The sequence below is a fragment of the Anabrus simplex genome, chromosome 1, assembly GCF_040414725.1.
Source record: "Anabrus simplex isolate iqAnaSimp1 chromosome 1, ASM4041472v1, whole genome shotgun sequence".
NCBI lineage: Eukaryota > Metazoa > Arthropoda > Insecta > Orthoptera > Tettigoniidae > Anabrus > Anabrus simplex.
Genome location: NC_090265.1, coordinates 1,082,381,821 through 1,082,405,192, shown reverse-complemented (window position 1 = coordinate 1,082,405,192; position 23,372 = coordinate 1,082,381,821). Strand labels below are relative to the sequence as shown.

At 40.0% G+C, this 23,372-nt stretch overlaps 1 protein-coding gene across 4 annotated transcripts in view; it reads left to right on the top strand.

Annotated features, from left to right (window-relative positions):
* The window catches only part of put (activin A receptor type 2 punt), a 317,293-nt gene that overhangs the window by 215,057 nt on the left and 78,864 nt on the right, over positions 1 to 23,372 (top strand). For 3 of the 4 annotated variants that reach the window (XR_010858587.2, XM_067137221.2, XM_067137220.2), the window contains exons 9-10: positions 1,724 to 1,855; positions 20,076 to 20,274. Coding sequence is in view for 3 of the 4 variants with exons in the window: in XM_067137221.2 (XP_066993322.1) it covers positions 1,724 to 1,855; positions 20,076 to 20,258 (315 nt within the window). In the remaining variant the exon portion in view is untranslated. Of the gene's footprint in view, positions 1 to 1,723; positions 1,856 to 2,339; positions 2,669 to 20,075; positions 20,275 to 23,372 lie in introns of those variants that run through there. The other variant, XM_067137222.2, reaches the window with a different exon arrangement.

Here is a 23,372-nt window from a genome sequence, read left to right as displayed (position 1 = left end):
AGGCTTGGAGCTCGCCGTTCACACTAATTGCTTCCGGGAAGTACCAAAGGGGACTACGATAGGCCTGGCATATTACATTATGGTATTCTACATTTATTTAAGAAGTTAAAGTGATATTGGAAACGGATGGTATCACAACAGAAGCATTTCAGACATATGGTGAATTAATTTGTCAACTTCAGAAGAGAAAATCCCATAAATTTATACCGGTACCATCCTCTCTCAACAAACTGCTATGTATTCTCAGAGAAAGTAATTATGTTAGGAAGCAAAAACTTATTCTCAAGCACTGACAATTTTTATAAATTGAGTGTCGAGTACTTATGGAGGAACAGATATTTTTCTGGAGTTAATAAGTTTCTGTGGAAAAAGTTGCAAACTGAAACAACCTGGTCTGATTCGCAAGAGTGTGTACCAGTTATTAATGCAATTGTAAAAGATTTTATAAATTTATATGACCTGTTTGATGAACATACTTTGTTAAATCTATCTGTTCGGTCATCAGCCCAGAGGCTGGTTGGATCCTCAAATAGCACCACCAAAGGCTATGCAGTTATAGGCAGACTGCAAAAACCAATGGCAGAGCCCAAATGAGGTGTACTATGCAAGATGAGGAGTGAGGTAGTTTGCCATTGCTTTCCTCACTGGACCACAACGTGCCACTGCCACTGCAGCACGTCTGACCCTATGAGCAACACCTTTCATAACACTCAGACACTATTTGTGCTCCAAATATCATTACTCAGCACTACCCATACCCCAGCAGCTTCCATGTTGTCACAGCCATGGATGAGACTGGGACTTCAGTGGAAGCTACACTTTGCTCTGGCCTGTGCCAAGAGATGGACACAAAGTACTGCATCCATCAAAATATGGCAACAAGCGGTGTTTGCTAAATAAGATAATAAAAAATCTACTGGTAGATTGTGGTTGTGGTTCAAATTATGATACAGGTACTGATCGAGAGAAGTGACAAGCAATTTGTAAGTGTTTCAAGAGATTGAGGGTTGTAGCATTAATTGTAAAATCATTGAATTTGCATTGCCTTTTCCTGGGACATCTGTTCCAGTTGAAACAATATTTTCAATTACAGGGAGTATTTGGTCTGCAGAAAGAGACCTCTAGAATCAACTATTAAACATCTGCTAAATGTAAAAATCAATTCGGAATTTTCATGTTGTGAATTTCGAGATGTTATTAAGACAGATAACACCAAAAAATAATAATAATAATAATAATAATAATAATAATAATAATAATAATAATAATGAAATATATAACTGACAGGTACCTACAACAGAACATGAATGCAGTTAGCATCTTATGTTTGAGAGAAGTTAGCTTGGAGGAAATTCATTACTAAGGGCATTAATTCATATAAACATATGAAAATAGATTGTAGTGGTTAACGATGATATTTTTGTGTGCAATTCAAAGCCCCCATTTTTCCCACTTTTTCACCATCAATTAAGGTTCAAGTTTACAGTATTTCTTGTGTTTTTGACTAGAAAATGCCTACCTTTACTGCTCAGCTGTTATGAAATAAAGTAAAGGTTAAGTTGAAGTTATTTTTGTAATATTAGTAAAATCAGTTTGAGGCTTTAAAAAAAAAAGAAAACTGAAGAGAAATTCACATCAGTCACATGATTCATGAGTTAGACCTCAAAAAATATGGTAAGCCTAGCCATTCTTAAAAATATATAACTTACATTAATATTTTTAGGGTCCAATTGGTGAATACATGCTTCCTTTCGAAGAGGAAGTGGGTCAGCATCCCACCCTGGAGGACATGCAGGAGTGTGTAGTTCAGAAGAAAGTACGTCCTGCCATCAAGGAAACTTGGCGCAAGCACTCGGTATGTAAATAACTGAAAATTGAAATGAATATCTACTATTGTTTTTTTGCATAAAGTATAATTTTCATTATTCCAACTTAGTGATTAACCAGAAACTACTACCACTTTTGTTAAGCACTCTGATGAGCATGAGTTGATTGTACACTAAATATAATATATTTTAGGTCAGTGTTTAAAGGGGGCCAGTATGAACTGGATATGAATCCAAAAGTAGAGGAAACCAGCTGGGATTGCATACTGTACCAGTTATAAAATTGGTTCAAGTTTTAATGGTTAATAATATTATACCTTTGGCGTCTGAACAATCTAGAATTGACCCAATATGTAGGTTCATAGGATAAGCATATTAACAGAACATGCTCACAAGGGACAATCAATGTTAAGAAAACTTGAAGCCGATTTATACACCATCCAAAAGAGCTTACTGAAATATGTAAAACCCTTGAATATTATATCCTATCATGCATGTATCTACGAGTTACAGGACGGTCAAGATGTGCGGGTGGGGGTCGTCACTGCCCAATCGGAGTGAAGTATTTTGAACTGCTGGCGTGATGTAAGGAGAAGCAGGCGAGAGAGGGAGAGAGCACTGTGAGTGCAATGAACCATGTGAACATTGTAAGCCTGTTAAACTACGTATTCATATCTTTTAAATCATAACGCAGTAATCACAAAACTTGGAATTTATACATGTTTTAAAGATACAATTAAATGCTAACCTGCGGTTTTGTATTGTAATCGCATGAGGGATAAAAATATCCAATGTAAACATTTAAAGACTATGCATGAGTATGTATTGATTAAACAATTAAATATTCACCAATAATGTGGCAGTCGTGTTTAATCCCCTTCAACATATTCAATCTCCTGTGAATTAGGTTCAACAGGTATTTCTTCTCCAACTTCTCCCCTCCCTTACAAAACCAACCGCTCCCTCCCGTTAGTACAGCTTCAAACAGAACCCTATCAAGCATAACTACCACACCAAGTGAAGTTCATAACCTTCTTTAAACTCTTCGTACCAACAAAGCTACCGGTGCCGACACTATAGGTCCTCTTTTCCTAAAAAATACTGCCAGCACTCTTTGTGTCCCTCTCTCTAAATTATTTAACAGATGTTTTGCCGCGGGCTATTTTTCTATTACCTGGAAACAGGCAAATATTGTTCCACTTCTCAAATCAGGCAACAAATTTAATGTTTCATCTTACTGACCAATTTCTATTCTCCCCACAGTATCCTTTTTGAAAAAATTATGCACCAGCGTCTCCTCGCATTCATTTTGCCGTAAATCTCAACCAAGCAGCATGGTTTTCTACCAGGTGGCTCTTGTCTAACAAACCTGGCCAGTCTGCATAGCTTCGCATCACATGCCATTGCAGCTAAATCTGCTACGTAGACATTTCGAAAGCTTTCGATTCTGTAGACCATACTCTGTTGCTTCATAAAATCTCCGAACGATTTAATATACATGGCAGTCTTCTGACCCTTCTTGCTGGCTTCCTACATAACCGTTGGCAGAGAGTGGTAATATTAGGCACTTCATCCTCATGGTTACCAGTAACCTCCGGTGTCCCACAAGGCAGTACTTTTGGCCCCTTGCTGTTTTCTTTGTTTATGGACGATCTGCCGTCCGAACTCAACGAAACAGCGAATACCCTACTCTTTGCTGACGACTGCAAGATATTTAGGGAGATCAGGAATCCAGCAGATGCAGCTCTGCTACAGTCCTCACTTAATGCCCTCTCGAACTGGTGCCGTACTTGGAAACTTATCCCCAATCCACAAAAATGCAGCCACATGACCATAACACTACGTAAATCTCCTCTACCGACATCATATTACCTACTCGACAAGCCCATCACCGTGGTTACGCAACAGCGTGACCTAGGTGTAATATTCGATACAAAACTACAATTTAAGACCCACACAGAAACATATACAACCAAGGCTATGAAATTACTAGGCATTCTCTATCGCTTCACAGAAATTTCTGACCCCATCGCTCTTCGTCCCTTCTTCCTCGTGATCATTTAACCTCTCTTAAACTACTGCTCTCCGATTTGGACAACAGCCTCCCCCTCCAATACTAAGCAGTTAGACAGAGCAGTGTCCTTCTTTGCTGCAATTGTAAGGAACAGAAACCCCAAGCTCAGAAATCTGTCTACGCAGCAGGTATTAATGGCAATTAATATGTCACTGCTGCACATCAGGCGACAGGTAGCTGACCTGAGTTTCCTTCACGGGATCTTAAATGGGCATTACCGCTCGGAATATCTTGTCTCACTCTTCTCTCTCCGTGTTCCTTCCCGCTCCACCAGAACCAAAGACCTTCTCCACATTCCCCACACTCAGCACTCAATACTTCAACGATCTTTCCTAATCCGCCTCCCAAACACTCTTTAACAATATTAATAGGAGACAAGAGCTTGATATAGCATCAAATAAAAGTGTATTCGAGAGGTGTGTAAATAGTATGTTAAAGATAAGTTGATGTGAAGGTATTATACCGCCATCTTGACCCACGACGACTTGGCTATGAACATGGACATTCTCATGGTTTTTGATTTGGACATTTGTTATTAGTAGGCCGTGTACCTGATCTTGTTATATTTTGTTATGTTTGTTATATTTTATTAGGAAAGTTTACGTTTGTTAAATAGTCTGTTGACAGTGCAAGTGAAATTTGCTCAGTGTAGCTGTATCTTGTGTTTCGTGAATAAATAAATAAATAAATAAATGAATGAATGAATAAATAAATAAATAAATAAATTATAATGGAAGTTAAGAAAAAATGTTTGAAACACAATAGCTTCTTGCACCAGCTGCATTTGAGTAAAGAAAGCTGATCACTATTATTTTTGCCCTCCATAAGAATTCACAAGTACCAGTTTATTTCCTAATACAATAGTCTGTGCTATTTTAAAAAGTTTCATTCGTGCTAATTAGGCTCGCTAATATCCACCCATATCTGTGTAGCAAACGGAAGCACGGAGAACATTCTTGATTGTAGATCAGTGCCATGCATTTGATAATATTGTTACATTGTTGCAAGTTCACATCGATATTATTTAACACAACAAAATCACAGATATCTCTGTCCATTGATTTGAACATTTGGAAAGAATGCCTGTCTAACGGTTATAATTCAGAAGTTGTTTTTGCTGGAATTATTTGCATTTTAAACTTTTCAGGCTCATATTTATTTAATGAAAGTACTTCATGTATTAAATTATTATCTTTGTAAGGCGCCCAGGAATCCAACAGTAAACAGTTCGATGGACCAATTTAAGGTAAAAATATCAACTCCAGAAATCGGAAAAGTTCTTGTGTCATTTGTCCAAATGTCGACCACTGCAGAATTAAATTAGGGGCTTTAAACATGTGTTTGCCGGGCTGAGTGGCTCAGACGGTTGAGGCGCTGGCCTTCTGACCCCAACTTGGCAGGTTCAATCCTGGCTCAGTTCGGTGGTATTTGAAGGTGCTCAAATATGTCAGCCTCGTGTCGGTAGATTTACTGGCACGTAAAAGAACTCCTGCAGGACTAAATTCCGGCACCTCGGCGTCTCCGAAAACCGTAAAAGAGTAGTTAGTGGGACGTAAAACAAATAACATTATTATTATTAAACATGTGTCTGAGTCATCAGTCCATAGACTGGTTTGATGCAGCACTCCATGCCACCCTATCCTGTGCTGTTACCGCCCCTTTTACAGAAGAGTGCACATAATACAAGGTACATATAAAATAAGTAATGATGTAATAATCCAAAAATAACAAACCTGAATGAATAACGTCAGCCGATGATACACCAGGAAAAACATTTTAAATTTCAACAACATGGGTTACCAACATAACTAGAGAAAAGGTTGTACAGGAAGCAGGCCGGGGAACCCTACAGAAGACGAGATCTTGCGTGATGTTGTAGGGAAAGCAACGTGAGAGCATTAACCATTTTGTCTGTTTTACTCAACAAATAGAATTTTAACAAGGTATAAAAACACCCATTAAAAGGATAACATTATCAATTAAGAAAAAGGTTAAATCGAACCACGAGATTCCTATCGGTGGTTCTTCAGAAAATCAAATATCTACACAAGATTACAATTACATTTAAATAGGTGAGCATAACTTAGACGATGAAATTTACAAGGAAAATTTAACGGGGAATATGACATGATTACAACCATCTTACAAGGCAAATACAAAAAAGTTAACAAGGAAAGAAAACAACAGAAATTAAATTTAGGGCAGAGGCCTTTAGAGGTGCAGTCCTCTCCTAATACACATCAGCGAGGGACGCACAGATCAACAGGTGTACACTAAATTGACGCGGAATTACTGGAGGCAACCCGAATGGAAAAATTTACATTTACACAAAACGAATTGCCTCCAAAACAAAGGATATGCCTAGCTGACGAACTAAGGCATTACTATATTACTATATTACTAGGTCAAAACGGTGAAAACCAGGGTCTAAGGTAAACTCCGAACAAATGAATTTACATATTAATTTAACATTTGAGAAAAGAAAACATGCTTACTCCGGGATGACTGGAGCCGCTGAGTGGACCATCTTACAAGGTGCGTCCGATCGGAAGAACGTACGAAACCAAAGACACTGAACAGAGCCTTGCTGCTGCTAAGGAGCCCAAGGCCGGAAATTAAGAAACACTCAAACAGCCAATCAGGGAAGCTACCTATGATTCGACCCGAAGTTTCACCAATACAATTTATCGTTATTTTCGCCAATCGCATTACAGCACCATATATGGTAATGTGGGAAATATATTCTAGAGGTTTCGATTGCGAAACTCAGCGATTTCGTGATCGAAGCCTCCACGTGGCAACTACAGGGTGATACAAAAAATGGGTTACAACATGTACACTTCTGGAGATCACAAATGCCTAAGATCAATGTCTTCCAACACTCATAATTATTAAAATATCAACAGTATTTCCTGTAAGTCCTGAAAATTCTTTAAATCCACCAAATTTCACCACAAATAAAACACACAAAAATTTACATAAAAATACAGCAACAATAAATATTCAATTAAACTTTTCAAAAATGACAGTTTCATGACAAATTTTTTGTATAATGTCAAAAATTAAATGATTCCACCGACTATCAACTCGCCACCGGCGACACTAACCTTTTCATTTCTACGTAACTACTGAATCCTACATCTGCTCTTATCTGCTTGTCATATTCATACCTTACCGTTCTTACCACCTACACTTCCTTCAAAAACCAACTGGACAAGTCCTGGGTGTCTTAAGATGTGTCCTATCATTCTATCTCTTCTTCTCGTCAAATTTAGCCAAATCGATCTCCTCTCGCCAATTCGATTCAGTATCTCTTCATTTGTGATTTGATCTATCCATCTCGCCTTCAGCATTCTTCTGTAACACCACATTTCAAAAGCTTCTATTCTCTTTCTTTCTGAGCTAGTTAACGTCCATGTTTCACTTCCAAACAATGCCACGCTCCACACGAAAGCCTTCAAAAACATCTTTCTAATTCCTATATCAATATTTGAAGTAAGCAGTTTTTTTTTCTCAAGAAAGCTCTTCCTTGCTTGTGCTAATCTGCATTTTATGTCCTCCTTACTTCTGCCATCGTTAGTTATTTTACTACCCAAGTAACAATATTCATCTACTTCCTTTAAGACTTCCTAATTTAATATTTCCTGCATCACCTGCCTTCGTTCGACTGCACTCCGTTACTTTTGTTTTGGACTTTTACACTGACTGACAGAGCAAATGCAACACCAAGAAGGAGTGGTTCGAAAGGGATGAAAGTTGGGGAAAAAACAGAGACGGCACGGACGAATAATTGATGTTTATTTCAAACCGATATGCAGGTTACACAATGCGCACGGCATCGACTCAGTAGGATGTAGGACCACCGCGAGCGGCGATGCACGCAGAAACACGTCGAGGTACAGAATCAATAAGAGTGCGGATGGTGTCCTGAGGGATGGTTCTCCATTCTCTGTCAACCATTTGCCACAGTTGGTCGTCCGTACGAGGCTGGGGCAGAGTTTGCAAACGGCGTCCAATGAGATCCCACACGTGTTCGATTGGTGAGAGATCCGGAGAGTATGCTGGCCACGGAAGCATCTGTACACCTCGTAGAGCCTGTTGGGAGATGCGAGCAGTGTGTGGGCGGGCATTATCCTGCTGAAACAGAGCATTGGGCAGCCCCTGAAGGTACGGGAGTGCCACCGGCCGCAGCACATGCTGCACGTAGCGGTGGGCATTTAACGTGCCTTGAATACGCACTAAAGGTGACGTGGAATCGTACGCAATAGCGCCCCAAACCATGATGCCGCGTTGTCTAGCGGTAGGGCGCTCCACAGTTACTGCCGGATTTGACCTTTCTCCACGCCGACGCCACACTCGTCTGCGGTGACTATCACTGACGGAACAGAAGCGTGACTCATCGGAGAACACGACGTTCCGCCATTCCCTCATCCAAGTCGCTCTAGCCCGGCACCATGCCAGGCGTGCACGTCTATGCTGTGGAGTCAATGGTAGTCTTCTGAGCGGACGCCGGGAGTGCAGGCCTCCTTCAACCAATCGACGGGAAATTGTTCTGGTCGATATTGGAACAGCCAGGGTGTCTTGCACATGCTGAAGAATGGCGGTTGACGTGGCGTGCGGGGCTGCCACCGCTTGGCGGCGGATGCGCCGATCCTCGCGTGCTGACGTCACTCGGGCTGCGCTTGGACCCCTCGCACGTGCCACATGTCCCTGCGCCAACCATCTTCGCCACAGGCGCTGAACCGTGGACACATCCCTATGGGTATCGGCTGCGATTTGACGAAGCGACCAACCTGCCCTTACCAATATAAATAGTCCGTTATTGGACATTATAAATTTTCCTGCTAACTCATTCTTGGTTGCCAGCGTTTCGCCCTCGTGTGCTAGGGTGGGCTCATCAGTTGGTACCTAGCACACCTACCAATACGCTGGCTAGTGCATACCGTGGAGGCCACTGCGTAGGCTAACTGGAGCCACCGGCAGTGCCAATGCACTAAGAGACTTTGTCTCATCAGCAAAAATTGATGCCTGCTTGGCCATCAGATGATATAGATGTTGATTCCCATAGGGAATATGAAATATTTGTCCTGAATGAGTAAATTTATAATACCAATATAAATAGTCCGTTATTGGACATTATAAATTTTCCTGCTAACTCATTCTTGGTTGCCAGCGTTTCGCCCTCGTGTGCTAGGGTGGGCTCATCAGTTGGTACCTAGCACACCTACCAATACGCTGGCTAGTGCATACCGTGGAGGCCACTGCGTAGGCTAACTGGAGCCACCGGCAGTGCCAATGCACTAAGAGACTTTGTCTCATCAGCAAAAATTGATGCCTGCTTGGCCATCAGATGATATAGATGTTGATTCCCATAGGGAATATGAAATATTTGTCCTGAATGAGTAAATTTATAATACCAATATAAATAGTCCGTTATTGGACATTATAAATTTTCCTGCTAACTCATTCTTGGTTGCCAGCGTTTCGCCCTCGTGTGCTAGGGTGGGCTCATCAGTTGGTACCTAGCACACCTACCAATACGCTGGCTAGTGCATACCGTGGAGGCCACTGCGTAGGCTAACTGGAGCCACCGGCAGTGCCAATGCACTAAGAGACTTTGTCTCATCAGCAAAAATTGATGCCTGCTTGGCCATCAGATGATATAGATGTTGATTCCCATAGGGAATATGAAATATTTGTCCTGAATGAGTAAATTTATAATACCAATATAAATAGTCCGTTATTGGACATTATAAATTTTCCTGCTAACTCATTCTTGGTTGCCAGCGTTTCGCCCTCGTGTGCTAGGGTGGGCTCATCAGTTGGTACCTAGCACACCTACCAATACGCTGGCTAGTGCATACCGTGGAGGCCACTGCGTAGGCTAACTGGAGCCACCGGCAGTGCCAATGCACTAAGAGACTTTGTCTCATCAGCAAAAATTGATGCCTGCTTGGCCATCAGATGATATAGATGTTGATTCCCATAGGGAATATGAAATATTTGTCCTGAATGAGTAGCACACGAGGGCGAAACGCTGGCAACCAAGAATGAGTTAGCAGGAAAATTTATAATGTCCAATAACGGACTATTTATATTGGTATTATAAATTTACTCATTCAGGACAAATATTTCATATTCCCTATGGGAATCAACATCTATATCATCTGATGGCCAAGCAGGCATCAATTTTTGCTGATGAGACAAAGTCTCTTAGTGCATTGGCACTGCCGGTGGCTCCAGTTAGCCTACGCAGTGGCCTCCACGGTATGCACTAGCCAGCGTATTGGTAGGTGTGCTAGGTACCAACTGATGAGCCCACCCTAGCACACGAGGGCGAAACGCTGGCAACCAAGAATGAGTTAGCAGGAAAATTTATAATGTCCAATAACGGACTATTTATATTGGTATTATAAATTTACTCATTCAGGACAAATATTTCATATTCCCTATGGGAATCAACATCTATATCATCTGATGGCCAAGCAGGCATCAATTTTTGCTGATGAGACAAAGTCTCTTAGTGCATTGGCACTGCCGGTGGCTCCAGTTAGCCTACGCAGTGGCCTCCACGGTATGCACTAGCCAGCGTATTGGTAGGTGTGCTAGGTACCAACTGATGAGCCCACCCTAGCACACGAGGGCGAAACGCTGGCAACCAAGAATGAGTTAGCAGGAAAATTTATAATGTCCAATAACGGACTATTTATATTGGTATTATAAATTTACTCATTCAGGACAAATATTTCATATTCCCTATGGGAATCAACATCTATATCAACCTGCCCTTCTCAGCCCGATCACCATACCCCTCGTAAAGTCGTCTGTCTGCTGGAAATGCCTCCGTTGACGGCGGCCTGGCATTCTTAGCTATACACGTGTCCTGTGGCACACGACAACACGTTCTGCAATGACTGTCGACTGAGAAATCACAGTACGAAGTGGGCCATTCGCCAACGCCGTGTCCCATTTATCGTTCGCTACGTGCGCAGCACAGCGGCGCATTTCACATCATGAGCATACCTCAGTGACGTCAGTCTACCCTGCAATTGGCATAAAGTTCTGACCACTCCTTCTTGGTGTTGCATTTGCTCTGTCAGTCAGTGTATTTTCATCTTGTACTTCTTACCCAAGACCTCGTCCATACCATTCAGCAGTTTCTCGTGATCTTCTGCAGTCTCAGATAAAATAACAATATCATCGGCAAATCTCAAGGTTTTGATTTCCTCTCCTTGGATTGTGATTCCCTTTCCAAATTCCTCTTTGATTTCCTTTACTGCCTGTTCTGTGTAAACATTGAAAAGGAGGGGGGGACAAACTGCAGCCTTGCCTCACTGCTTTCTGGATTCCTGCTTCTTTTTCAAAGTCCTCGATTCTTATCACTGCACACTGATTTTTATACAGATTGTAGATAATTCTTCGTTCTCGATATCTGATCCCAATCACCTTCAGAATCTTAAATAGCTTGGTCCAATCAACATTATCGAAAACATACCCTGCTGGAAAGCTTGACTTGGTGGCTTTGATTCCTGCAGTACAATAAACAGACAGAGAAGGAGATGTCTCATGCATGATGCAATTGGCATGATTGTGAATGAATGTGTCTGTGCACTTTGTGATTTTGTAACACCACACACTATCATCTTACCACGGCGATCGAGTGTTCTCTCGACATGCGATTCTTTATTGATGCCAGATTGATCTGCATTATACACATTGTCAGCACCATACTGTTCTGTAAGGAACATCGTCTCTTCTCTCCAGGAATGCAGTATGTCGTTAGTAGGTTCATCATCTTCTTCTTTTCATGCGACAAACTGCGTAATTTTTCGTGATTGTGTGTGAAAATGCTGCTTGAAATTCCGAACCCATGTTGCACTGCTGACAGTTAAACCAAATGATTTGGCTTCTTCACGGGCCCATTTTTGTAAGTTCATATTGTGCACTATCAATTTGTTTGCGTGAGCTTCCGTAAATTTCATAAACATCAACTCGTACAACTGCTTGTATTTATTTGTGACTGTTGAACTAGAAGATGGTTTGCCAATAGAATTCGCTTTGGCATTATCTTCCTTAAAATGGTACAACTGCGCCTCGTGCTTCAATCGAGGATATCGGTTTTTCATAGAGTTCCATGATAAGTGAGGAAATGGTTGCGTTGGTTTCCGCTTCTTTGCACTCTACCGTATGTTAACTTTTTTTTTTTTCCAATGACCATTCTACTCTGTTTTTCCGGACTTTGTGGACCTTCTGATGTTGATTCCTGTCTTAATGAAGGTGAAGCAGATTCTCCTGATGGAGATTCATATTCGTCGGGCACTAACTCTGTTTTAGATACTGGTTCGTATTCATTAATATCTAAAGTCTGCATATATATTATTTCTGTAACAGATTCTAATATATCTACTAAATACTGAAACATTGTCTCACCTTCTTTGGTTATAACGGAGAGCTGGAAATTCTTTTCTTTAAAGTGATTATAAAATGCATTCACTACATTAAGAGGGTTCTGCTTAATTCGGAACGATCCGTACACAACTCACGATACGTCATTGCACTCGCAGTGCACCCGCTTCTCCTTAAATTGCGCCACCTGTTCAAAATAACTTCACTCCGATTGGACATTGACGACCCCTACCCGCACATCTTTACCGCCCTGTAACTCGTAGATATATGCATGATAGGATGTAATATCTGAGGGTTTTACATATTTCAGTGTGCTTTTTTGAATGGTGTATAAATTGGTTTCAAGTTTTCTTAACATTGATTGATGGTCCCTTGTCAGTATGTTGTACAGGTTCTTGCCTCTGCCTCCTGTAAGTTCTCTTTTTGGATTGCCTGTACGGAGGTACTGTGAGTAACTTTCTATTATTGCAATCTGTAAAGTAGGCTTAATTATATTCTTGTTATTTTAAAATACAGTAGAAGTCTGCTGTAGCAAGTACGGCATATAGCGAGAACTCCGTTATAGCGACAGCTTTTTTTTGTCTCTTGAAAATTCTTATATTAAACTGTGTATTATCCTTTGGTTACAGCAAGAACCCTATCAGTGATGTATCCATTATTACGGGCGAGTAAGCGTGCATAATTTTTCCATTATCAATATTTATGCACTCCAGCGATTATATTGAATGTGATCGATCATCTTCGGTATAGATCTTTCGCTACGTGCACTAGTGAACACTCTCGTCGACATTAGAACTCGAAGGCGATATCAGAGTTGATTAGTAATACTTGTCAACTGGAGTTCTATGAGCACAATTCTAAATGAAAGAGAACATGTTTCTGTAATAAATGTATAACGTGGCCTATAGAAGGCTTTGAATTAGTTCCAAAACTTTATATGTGTGGTGTTTACTAATGCTGATCATGAAAATTATGATTTCCCTAATGCCATTTAATCAAAATTAGGATGCAATTATATGTTCTACGTAAGTAGTAGTATTGTCTGTCTTATGCGGTCTTCCTGTTAAGAGATTCTGCATTTAATTGTGAAGTTAGTGCCAAAGTCAACAGCCATCATTATTTTATTGCTTGGCATTGATTGCACATAGTTCTTCTCGAAGCAGACTAACTTAAACGCTACCAAATCTTAAAGTTATAATGCACTACCATCTAGTAGAATTCGCATTAGTTACATCTGATATCATCATATGGAGTGGGTATATCTACCCGTATGTATACTCTACATACCTCGTATAAATTAAATTTACAATGATTTTTCTTTTCAATATTCACCACGTCCATCTACCTTCTCTTTTCAAAATTATTGATCCAGCGCTACCGGGTGAGTTGGCCGTGCGGTGAGGGGCGCGCAGCTGTGAGCTTGCATCCAGAAGATAGTGGGTTCAAATTTCACTGTTGGCAGCCCTGAGGATGGTTTTCCGTTGTTTCCCATTTTCACACCAGGCAAATGCTGGGGCTGTACCTTAATTAAGGCCACGGCCGCTTCCTTCCAATTCCTAGGCCTATCCCATCATCACCGTAAGACCTATCTATGTCGACGCGGCGTAAAGCAAATAGCAAAACAAAAAATTTTATTCTCCATTTCTTCTTGGTGAAATCTTAGTTTCTAGTTGTAAAATAACATAAATATTGCATTTACAGGAATCTGTTATTAGAACTTTTAACTGTGGGTGGTGATTTTTAGTATTTTGGTTTATACATGTAGCATTTTATAGCGGTTTGAAGAAAAACATAGAATTCAAGTTAATCCTGATAACTAGGTATCTTTTGAGCTTGCATCCAGGTGATAGGGGGTTCTAATCCCACTGTCGGCAGTCCTGAAGATGTTTTTCCGTGGTTTCCCATTTTCACACCGGCAAATGCTGGGGCTGTACCTTAATTAAGGCCACGGCCGCTTCCTTCCAACTCCTAGGCCTTTCCTATCCCATCGTTCCCATAAGACCTATCTGTGTTTGTGCGATGCGACGTAAAGCAACTAGCAAAAAAAAAAAGTATCTTTTGATAATATTAATGTATGTCCACCCCTTAGTCCCGTTTCCTGATACGGAGTCAGGCATGAGGTGAGATGAAATCAAATGGCAAGTTTTCTTTTAACACCGGATGTCCTCTAGAGGCCAATCTCAGTTGAGGAGCTAATGATGAAATGGCCTATGAATAGGAACTGTCCTGGTATTTGCCTGGAAGGAAAATGGGGAAACAAAAGGTGGGATTCAAACCCATCTGTCTCCCAAATGCAGAGCTTGGCTCCATAGTCAAGCTCATTAACACGCATGGCCACTCTGCTTGGTCTTTTGATCATATTAATGTGAAATTGAAATCGGATTTGCACATGGCTAACAGTAAAATAAAAATGCATTAAGCTTTTAGAATTGTACATTTAATTGAATTTGATGTAGGCTGAAGCTTAACAGAATAAACATTATATTGATGAAAAATTGTCTCTAGCATGGGGCTAAAATGGCGTCCCTTTTACATCTTAGGGCACCATTTCAAGTTCCTTGTTGCTTTCTCCTAGTAGCCATTAATTTGTCGTTTCATCTATTTCCCTGCTGTTGTCTCCTGATGAAGAAAGGCAAGGTTCCTTTCAAAACGCGTTGAGTGTGTTTACAATTAATTACATGGCATAAGCCCAAAATATAACTCAATGAATAGAAATGAATAGTGTTTTGTCTAAATCAGTTGAACTCGTAATAGATCCCAGAGAATCAAAGGACAGGTAGAAGGAATGTAAAGGGAAATATTTCCAGTGTTACAGTGAACAACTGAGCCCATGGGGAGGGCAATGGTGTTGGTTTAATTATGCTTGAAGAAGTGGAAATGATAGTAAGTAAAGTCCATTGTTATAAAACTGCATTAATAGATGAAATTAGACCTAAAATGGTGAAATCTAGTGGAAAGGCAGGGATAAAATGGCTTCATAGAGTAATAAGATTAGCATGGGATGTTAGTAAGGTACCTTCTGATTGGACGAAAGCAGTAATTGCAGTTATCTGTAAGCAAGAGAACAAGGATTGCTTCATTTATAGAGGTTTTTCATTGATCAGTATAGCAGGCAAGATGTTCTCTGGCATTGGGGAAAAGAGGGTGCGATCAGTGATCGAGAGTAATTTGAATGAAAACAAGTGTGGTTTCAAACCACAGAAGGGCTGACAGGATGAGATTTTGAGTATGCATAAGTTAATTTTAAAATGCTACGAGAGAAAGAAACAGTTACGGTTATGTTCCGTAGATCTAGAGAAGGCATATGACAAGAGTACCTATGGAAAAGATGTTCGCCATTCTGGGGAATTACAGGATTAAGGGCCAGTTATTAAAAGCAGTCAAAGGTATTTATGTTGACAATTGGGCTGCGGTGTGAATTGATGATAGAATTTCTTGGTTCAACAAATTAGACAAGGCAGTAATATTTCACCTTGTTGTTCATAGTTTACATTAATCATCTGCTGAAAGGTATAAAGTGACAGAGGGGGGAGTCATTTAGATGGAAATGTAGTAAGCAGTTTTGCCTACGCCAACGGGTTGGTCTTGATGGCAGATTGTGCTGAAAGCGTGCAATCTAATATCAGAGAACTTGAAAATAGGCTAAGTGAGTATGATGTGATAATTAGCCTTTCCAAGACTGGAGTGATGTCAGTAGGTATGAAATCTAAAAGATTTGAATGTCAGGTTGGGAATGCAAAGCTGGAACAGGTAGATAATTTCAAGTATTTGGGATGTGTTTTCTCCCAGGATGTTGTATAATAAGTGAGATTGAATCAAGGTGGAGCAAAGCTAATGCAGTGAGTCGCAGTTGCAATCAATAGTATTCTGTAAGAAGGAAATCAGCTCCCAGACAAAACTGTCTTTATACCAGTCTATTTTCAGGCCAACTTTCCTTTACGGGAGTGGAAGCTTGGTGGACTCAGGGCACCTTCTTCGTAAGTTTGAAGTAACAGACATGAAAGGATTGAGAATGATCGCTGGTACAAACAAGTATGTACAATGGCAGGTTGTTACTCGGAATGGGGAGATAAAGGCTAAGTTAGGGATAAACTCAATTGATGAAGCTGTATGCGTAAACCGGCTTCAGTGGTGGTGTCACATGAAGCGAATGGAAGATATGTTACCTAGGAGAATAATAGACTCATTCATGGTGGATAAGAGGAATAGAGGGAGACGAAGACTATAATGATTATAATCTGTTTCTAATGGTATAAAAGTAAGGTATAGAATGAAATGAGGCCACAGAGCTACCGTAGTTACAGATAGAGAATTGTGGCACCGTTCTGTAAATTCACAGAGGCTTTCAGATTGAAAGCTGAAAGGCATAACTCATAAAGTGCATGTGTGTGTAATGGAGGGTTTGTTTACGTTTTGTTTTTGTTTTTTTTATAACCGATGTACTGTGTTGAGTGGATGGTGGTTTTTTACCATGATTTTTTTTTTTTTTTTTCATTATTAAAATCTTTTTCGTTCATTAGTATGGTTATAGCTCTGTGTATCATTGCATTCAGTCCTGGTCGTGTGATTGGAATTGTTGTTTATTGTGTGTGATGTATGGGTGGGTTTCTTTGTATGAATTTTATCTGTTTTTCTACTGATTGTGATGTCCAAAAATTGATCTTCCCCTTTACTTCTGGTTCTATTGTGTACTTAATGGAATTGTGTAAACAGTTTAGTGTGTCAAGTGAGTGTTGTGCATTTCTAACATCATTGTTGTCATAAATGCATATTACATCATTAGCATATCTGGCCCAGGGCAATATTCCTTTGGAGTGTTGGTCGGTTAAGAGTTCGTTCTCAATGCTGTTCAGGAATATGTTTGCTATTATTCCCGATAATAGTGAACCCGTGGCTAATGCCTCTTTTTTGTTGATATATTTTGTTGTTAACACATTCACGCCCATCATCTGAGCGGGCTATTTAAAGGGCTGGCCCAGCTATTCCAGCTGTTAGTGGCAGAGCAAACAACAATGAATTTTTTTCACAATACGTTCTAAACTAAACAAGTTATGGAAACAAAATTTTCCACAAACCTTAATGAAGTCCTCTAGTATCTCTGTAGGGTGTGGTAGGTAATGTCACACTGTCCTGGGTGAATGGAACACCACACTTTCCACAAAAATAGCGTGTTTCACTAAATAATTTTATTTTTGAAGCACACTTGACACCTTCTTGATGGGAACTTGACTTTATTTGATGGTGGAAACTTCAAGAGAATATGCTCTTTTCTCTTCCCATCTAACGTAAATGGTGATCCTTGGCCGGTGCCCTTTTTGGCGGCAAAATCGCGGGACGTTGACTTGGAGCTGAGGAAGTAGATGAAGCTGAAATGTCGGAGAGAGGTGTCTGTACTTGTATGTCGGGTTCACTTTTCCCCCCATTTGAGAATTCCCTGATGTTCCTTTAGATCTTATTTTTTCACCCCTCATTGACCATATTGTTCCACATACGGCAGTGTTCTTTTCCCGTAATTGTTTTGCGAGTCCAACGCTATTGTAATAATTGTCCATATAGACTACCCCTAGGCAAGATAATTTTCAAGCAGCTGAAAAGCTGTGCTTTGTAAATTCGCACCACTTGCATCATTTATATTGTCCCTACACACCATGGTTACACTTCAGAACGCGATTATACACGCGCTTGTGCAATCACAAACCAACTACACAGTTAGTTGGGCCAGCACTAGGCTACCTTCAGGAGCAAAACAAAAGAGGTGCATTGGGAGGGAAAATCGCCATGGCCATGTCGTTTCTGGTGAGTAGAAGCATTCATAAGGGTATTACATTCATCTCTCTCGCACATATTTGTGGCCAAAATAGATCCCAGCTGCGTAGGAACGGCTCCAGTTCAAGGTTGCACTTATCCGGGCTAACTCGGATACGGTCCACAGCATGGTCACGCGCTATAGGCAATAACTCGGATACGGGCGTGAATGTGTTAAACATGAACGTGTTTTGGTTTAAGGTTGTTTTTAACGGGTTTTCTGTTTCTTGTGTTGGACTGGTTATTTTTAGATGTTTTTCTATAATTTTAACCAATTCTTCTAGTGGTATGTTAATGTACATTTTGGCAATGTTATTTCTGTTATTTTCATTTAATTTAATTCTTTCATTAGCTTTAATGTGTTTTTAATCAACCTGTCATTTTTTATTGATATCTTTGCTTTTAGCATTTTGTTTTTTAGATATTTGTTTACATTGTAACCAACTGAGCGAGTGGCTGTGCTGTTTGGGTCACATAGTTGTCAGCTTGCGTTTGATAGATATTGGGTTCGAACCCTACTGTCTGCAGCCGTGAAGGTGGTTTTCCATTGTTTCCCATTTTCACACCAGGCAAATGCTGGGGCTGTACTTTGGGGAATGCTCTTACTAATGGGATTTGGGATTCATTTAACATTTTGTTTCTGAGAAGTTTGTTTACATTTTAACTAACTGAGCGAGTGGCTGTACTGTTTGGATCACATAGCTGTCAGCTTGTATTCGTGAGATAGTGGGTTTGAACCCCACTGTCAACAGCTCCGAAGATCGTTTTCCATGGTTTCCCATTTTCACACCAGGCAAATGCTGGGGCTGTACTTTGTGGAGTGTTCTTAGTGATTGAATTTTGGAATTTGTGATAATAACTTTTCTTTTTCTTCTTTGGTATGGATTAAATGTGTGTGCTTGATCGCTTGCTTTATATCGCCTTGAAATTCATTGGTTTGGTTGCGTTTAGTCTTCTCTGTCAGCCGGGCTGAGTGGCTCAGACGGTTAAGGCGCTGGCCTTCTAACCCCAACTTGGCAGGTTCGATCCTGGCTCAGTCCGGTGGTATTTGAAGGTGCTCAAATACGACAGCCCCGTGTCGGTAGATTTACTGGCACGTAAAAGAACTCCTGCGGGACTAAATTCCGGCACCTCGGCGTCTCCGAAGACCTTAAAAAGTAGTTAGTGGGACGTAAAGCAAATAACATTATTATTATCTTCTCTGTCATAGGATTTTTTATTTATTTGGAAGAAATGTCTCAACTAGAAATATCCGTTTTTCAATACTAAAAATCACCATACTGATAGCTACAATTGACGAATATCATTTTGGTTCCACATTGACTTTGAGTATTAAAATAAGTATTCTTTTAAATGGAATATATAATATATTCCATTTTAAGTAATAATTACAGAGAGAGTTGGTCGTGCGGTTAGGTGGGGCGCAGCTGTGAGTTTGCATTCAGGAGATACTGGGCTCGAACCCCACTGTCGGCAGCACTGATGATGGTTTTCCGTTGTTTCCCATTTCTGTACCAGGCAAATGCTGGGACTGTACCTTAATTAAGGCCACAGTCGCTTCCTTCCCACTCCAAGCCATTTCCTATCCCATCGTCGCCGTAAGACCTATCTGTGTCGGTGCGACGTAAAGCCAATTGCAAAAGATTGTAAAGGAATAAATGTAGTTCTTACCATTGAAATAAAATGCTAAATCTAGTGGGTACATTGAATGAGGAAAACCATGGTGAAGGGAGATATTTGTATGTATTAGATCAGCCTGAATAACCTCAAATCAAAATAGTTGCACACAGTAAGTGAGGCTACTTGAATTATTAAGTTATAAGAGTTAACTTTGCAAGGATAACTGTTTACACGAACACTAGGAAACATTTTTAATCCTTCTCGGCACTTACTCTTCACACAATATTGTTAATTTACTAATAACATGAGCAACAAAAATGGCTGTTGGATGTTTTATTCTTCAGGGTCTGCTTGCTTTCTGCGACACCATTGAAGAGTGCTGGGACCACGATGCTGAGGCGCGCCTTTCAGCATCATGTGTCATGGAGAGGGTTGCTTTACAAGCTCGTCTTGTTCCCACACCAGTCACTTCTGTGAGGATTACGCCAGTGCCTGGCGATCTACCTCATAAGGAGTCCAACATGTAGGCTGCTCAACCCACAGGTATTTGTAGAACTGCAGAATTTCTGCTTTATTTAATTCTTTCAATTACAATAGAAAGAAAACTTTGTTTAATTTTGTTTAGATTGTTGCTTTCAACTGTAGACATCATGACAAGCCCAAATGCTTATTGTCATGTCTTGGTTTAATTTGTTTCCAGTTTCAAGATCTACTACATTTTTTCTTCATTGCATCATTTACTAGTCTCATTACTTTCACTTAATGTGAAATCATTTTTCAAATTATATAAAGAGGCAGGAACATGAAAAGGGAGCATGCAAAAGGATGAACACAATGACAGGTCAGTGTGAGGGGCATAGAAAGAAAACACAAAAGTGCAATCTTCACTTCATCATACACCTTCAAAAAAAATTGGTTCTTATCAGTCACAGTTCTTCTGAATAGAAGTGGGCACAGAAGAATTGCGATCAATGGAGGAAAGGGCCAATCTTTTTTGAAAATGGTAATGTATGATGATGCGGAAATTGTCCTTGTCCTTTATTGTTTACTTTATATGCTCCCTCTTATCATATGATCTGTCATTGTGTTCATCCTATTGTACTCCTATGATTCTACCCGTGTTCCTCTCTCTGTCTTTATATGATTTGACTAACTGTAGTACCCGTCATTGACGGGACAATCATATAGCATGTGCTAAGTCATCTAACTTCCCAGCTACTTTTCACCAATATTCAGGCATGTTGTTTTACTCAGGACACAGCAGTAATCCCATCTATCGGAGATAAGTGGGAGCAGAAGGGACATATGACATCACAACTGTTAACTGTTGATCAGTTTTATGATCTTTCGATGTTATAGGCCTTCACATTTTGTTTTCTTCTGACTCTGTGATACTATTGCATCTAATGTAAAGGGAGTCCTTCCTTCTTTCGTGACTCCCTCTCATCTTTAAGCAAATGTTCCCTTACAATTTTTTCTAAATTTTCTATAATCATCTTCACAATTTTCCTTGTTCATATGGACTATTGACCACCTTAAGACAATCATGACAAAAACGATCGCAACACGATTGACCAATATTTCCATGTTAGTAATGCTCAGCATTGATATGGACTAAGCAACCAAAGTCTAAATTCATGAATTCTATTATCTTTTTGGTATGGTATAAATTGTGTAAGTCATAAATGATTGGAAAGTCTATTCTCTGTAGTTTTGTTAATACATTTCGATAGGACCAAAGTTTTAAAAATTACATTTTAGATGCCTTCCCCCAAACTACCTATTCATCCAGCCTGAGTAAAATTATTTATACCCTAAACTGTAATGCCTCGTTCCCCATCTTTACACACTGACTTTCATTAAATTCTCTCCAGTCATTTTCTTGTGATGTAATATACATACATACATACATACATACATACATACATACATACATACATACATACATACATACATACATACATACATACATACATACATACATACATATAGACAGACAGCGATGACGGAAAGTTAAAAAGTGCATTTCTTTGTTATCGTGGACACGACCAATATAAAAATACCATTCTTTTTCAGTTCTGAGCAGTGTACAGACAAAATTCATGTATAATAGTTTGTTCCTTTCCAATATTTTTTAATTTCTTATATATATTTATATATAAATGGATCCTTGCCATGAACCTACTACGGTGTCATAGCAGGCAGAGAGGTGATACTCTGACGTGGCGCATCCCAAGTGGCGGATAGCGGGGTCCTCACCGCTTCACGGACGGTCTTCAGCAAAACAAAATAGCTTTCGCGGACCAAACACTCCACAGTCTCGCTTTTCATCATATCTTTTTGGTATGGTAAAATCGTGTAAGTTCATGGTGTGGGTTACTGTAGACACATCCTAGTTCGTGAACAATGGGCAACGGCTGAATGGCCGAGAAAATGGTCCTGAGAGTCAGGATACCAGTTGCTACGGAATGGGAGTGATCATCTCGGACATATTCGAATTAACCGCCAATTCGCAATTCAGAAGTGCCAAGCCTTGCCGCGTTACAAAATATTCTAAGGCCTGTTACTGCATGCAGTTAACCTTGATTCACAGTTTAAACCTTCCAAATGCCATGAAAAAGAAAACTATTTCCAAAATGTATCCAAGAAGGTGCATTTACAGTATTCAAAGAATGCGCTTGGTTAATTCACTGGCAAACATAACCTCACCCAACGAAAGAAAGAAGAAAGAAAAGCACGATTCAAAGACGAGGAGAAATCTGTGCTGGCTCCCATGTGCAAGTGCTTTATTCATTGAATTACTGTACTGTGTGCATTTTAGATGCCTTGTACTTACACCCTTAAAACATCCTGGCTAATCAAACTTCCCTATGACTCTATCCTTGTACTATTTCCCGCCTTGGCACTTCTCTCGTACTTCAGAAATGTAAACACTTGCCGCGTCACAAAGTATTCTAAGACCCATCTATGCATGCAGTCACCTGGATTCACAATTTAAACCTTTTAAATGCCATGGAAAAAAATATTTCTGAAATGTATCCAACAAGGTGCATTTACAATGTTCAAATAATGCACTTTTATAAATCACTGACAAACATAACCTCATGCAATGAAAGAAAGAAAATCACACTATTCAAAGACAAGGATAAATTATGCTGGTTCCCCTGTGCAAATGCATTTTTTTATTTGTTATTTTTGGATTACTGTACTGTTTGCATATTTTTATGTCTTGTACTCGCACGGAAAGTGCCCGACGCCCTTAAAACATTGTGGCTTTTCGAACTTTCCTATGACGAGGGGATAAAGTTTCTCGCTTCCGTGTGCATTGCAACACAGTACAATGACCCCCACCCTTGTACGATTCTCCGGCTGGCACTTTCTCCTTTAAAACTGTAAAACTGTTTGGGCTCGGCATTAAAAGAAAGCAATGACAATATTGTTCGGTGCCTACGAATTGATTATATGAGCCACGCTTTTTCGTGAACAGTCAACATCGCCAGTGTTCGCGGATTCTGTTTCTCCGCACACTGCCTGTTGCATGATATTACGGCGTTCCTTGAAAGGTTGAATATGAAAGAATTTCAGTTTCCTTCAACTTAGTAATTATGAAGCACACTGTAGACTCACCGAAGTGAGTGTAA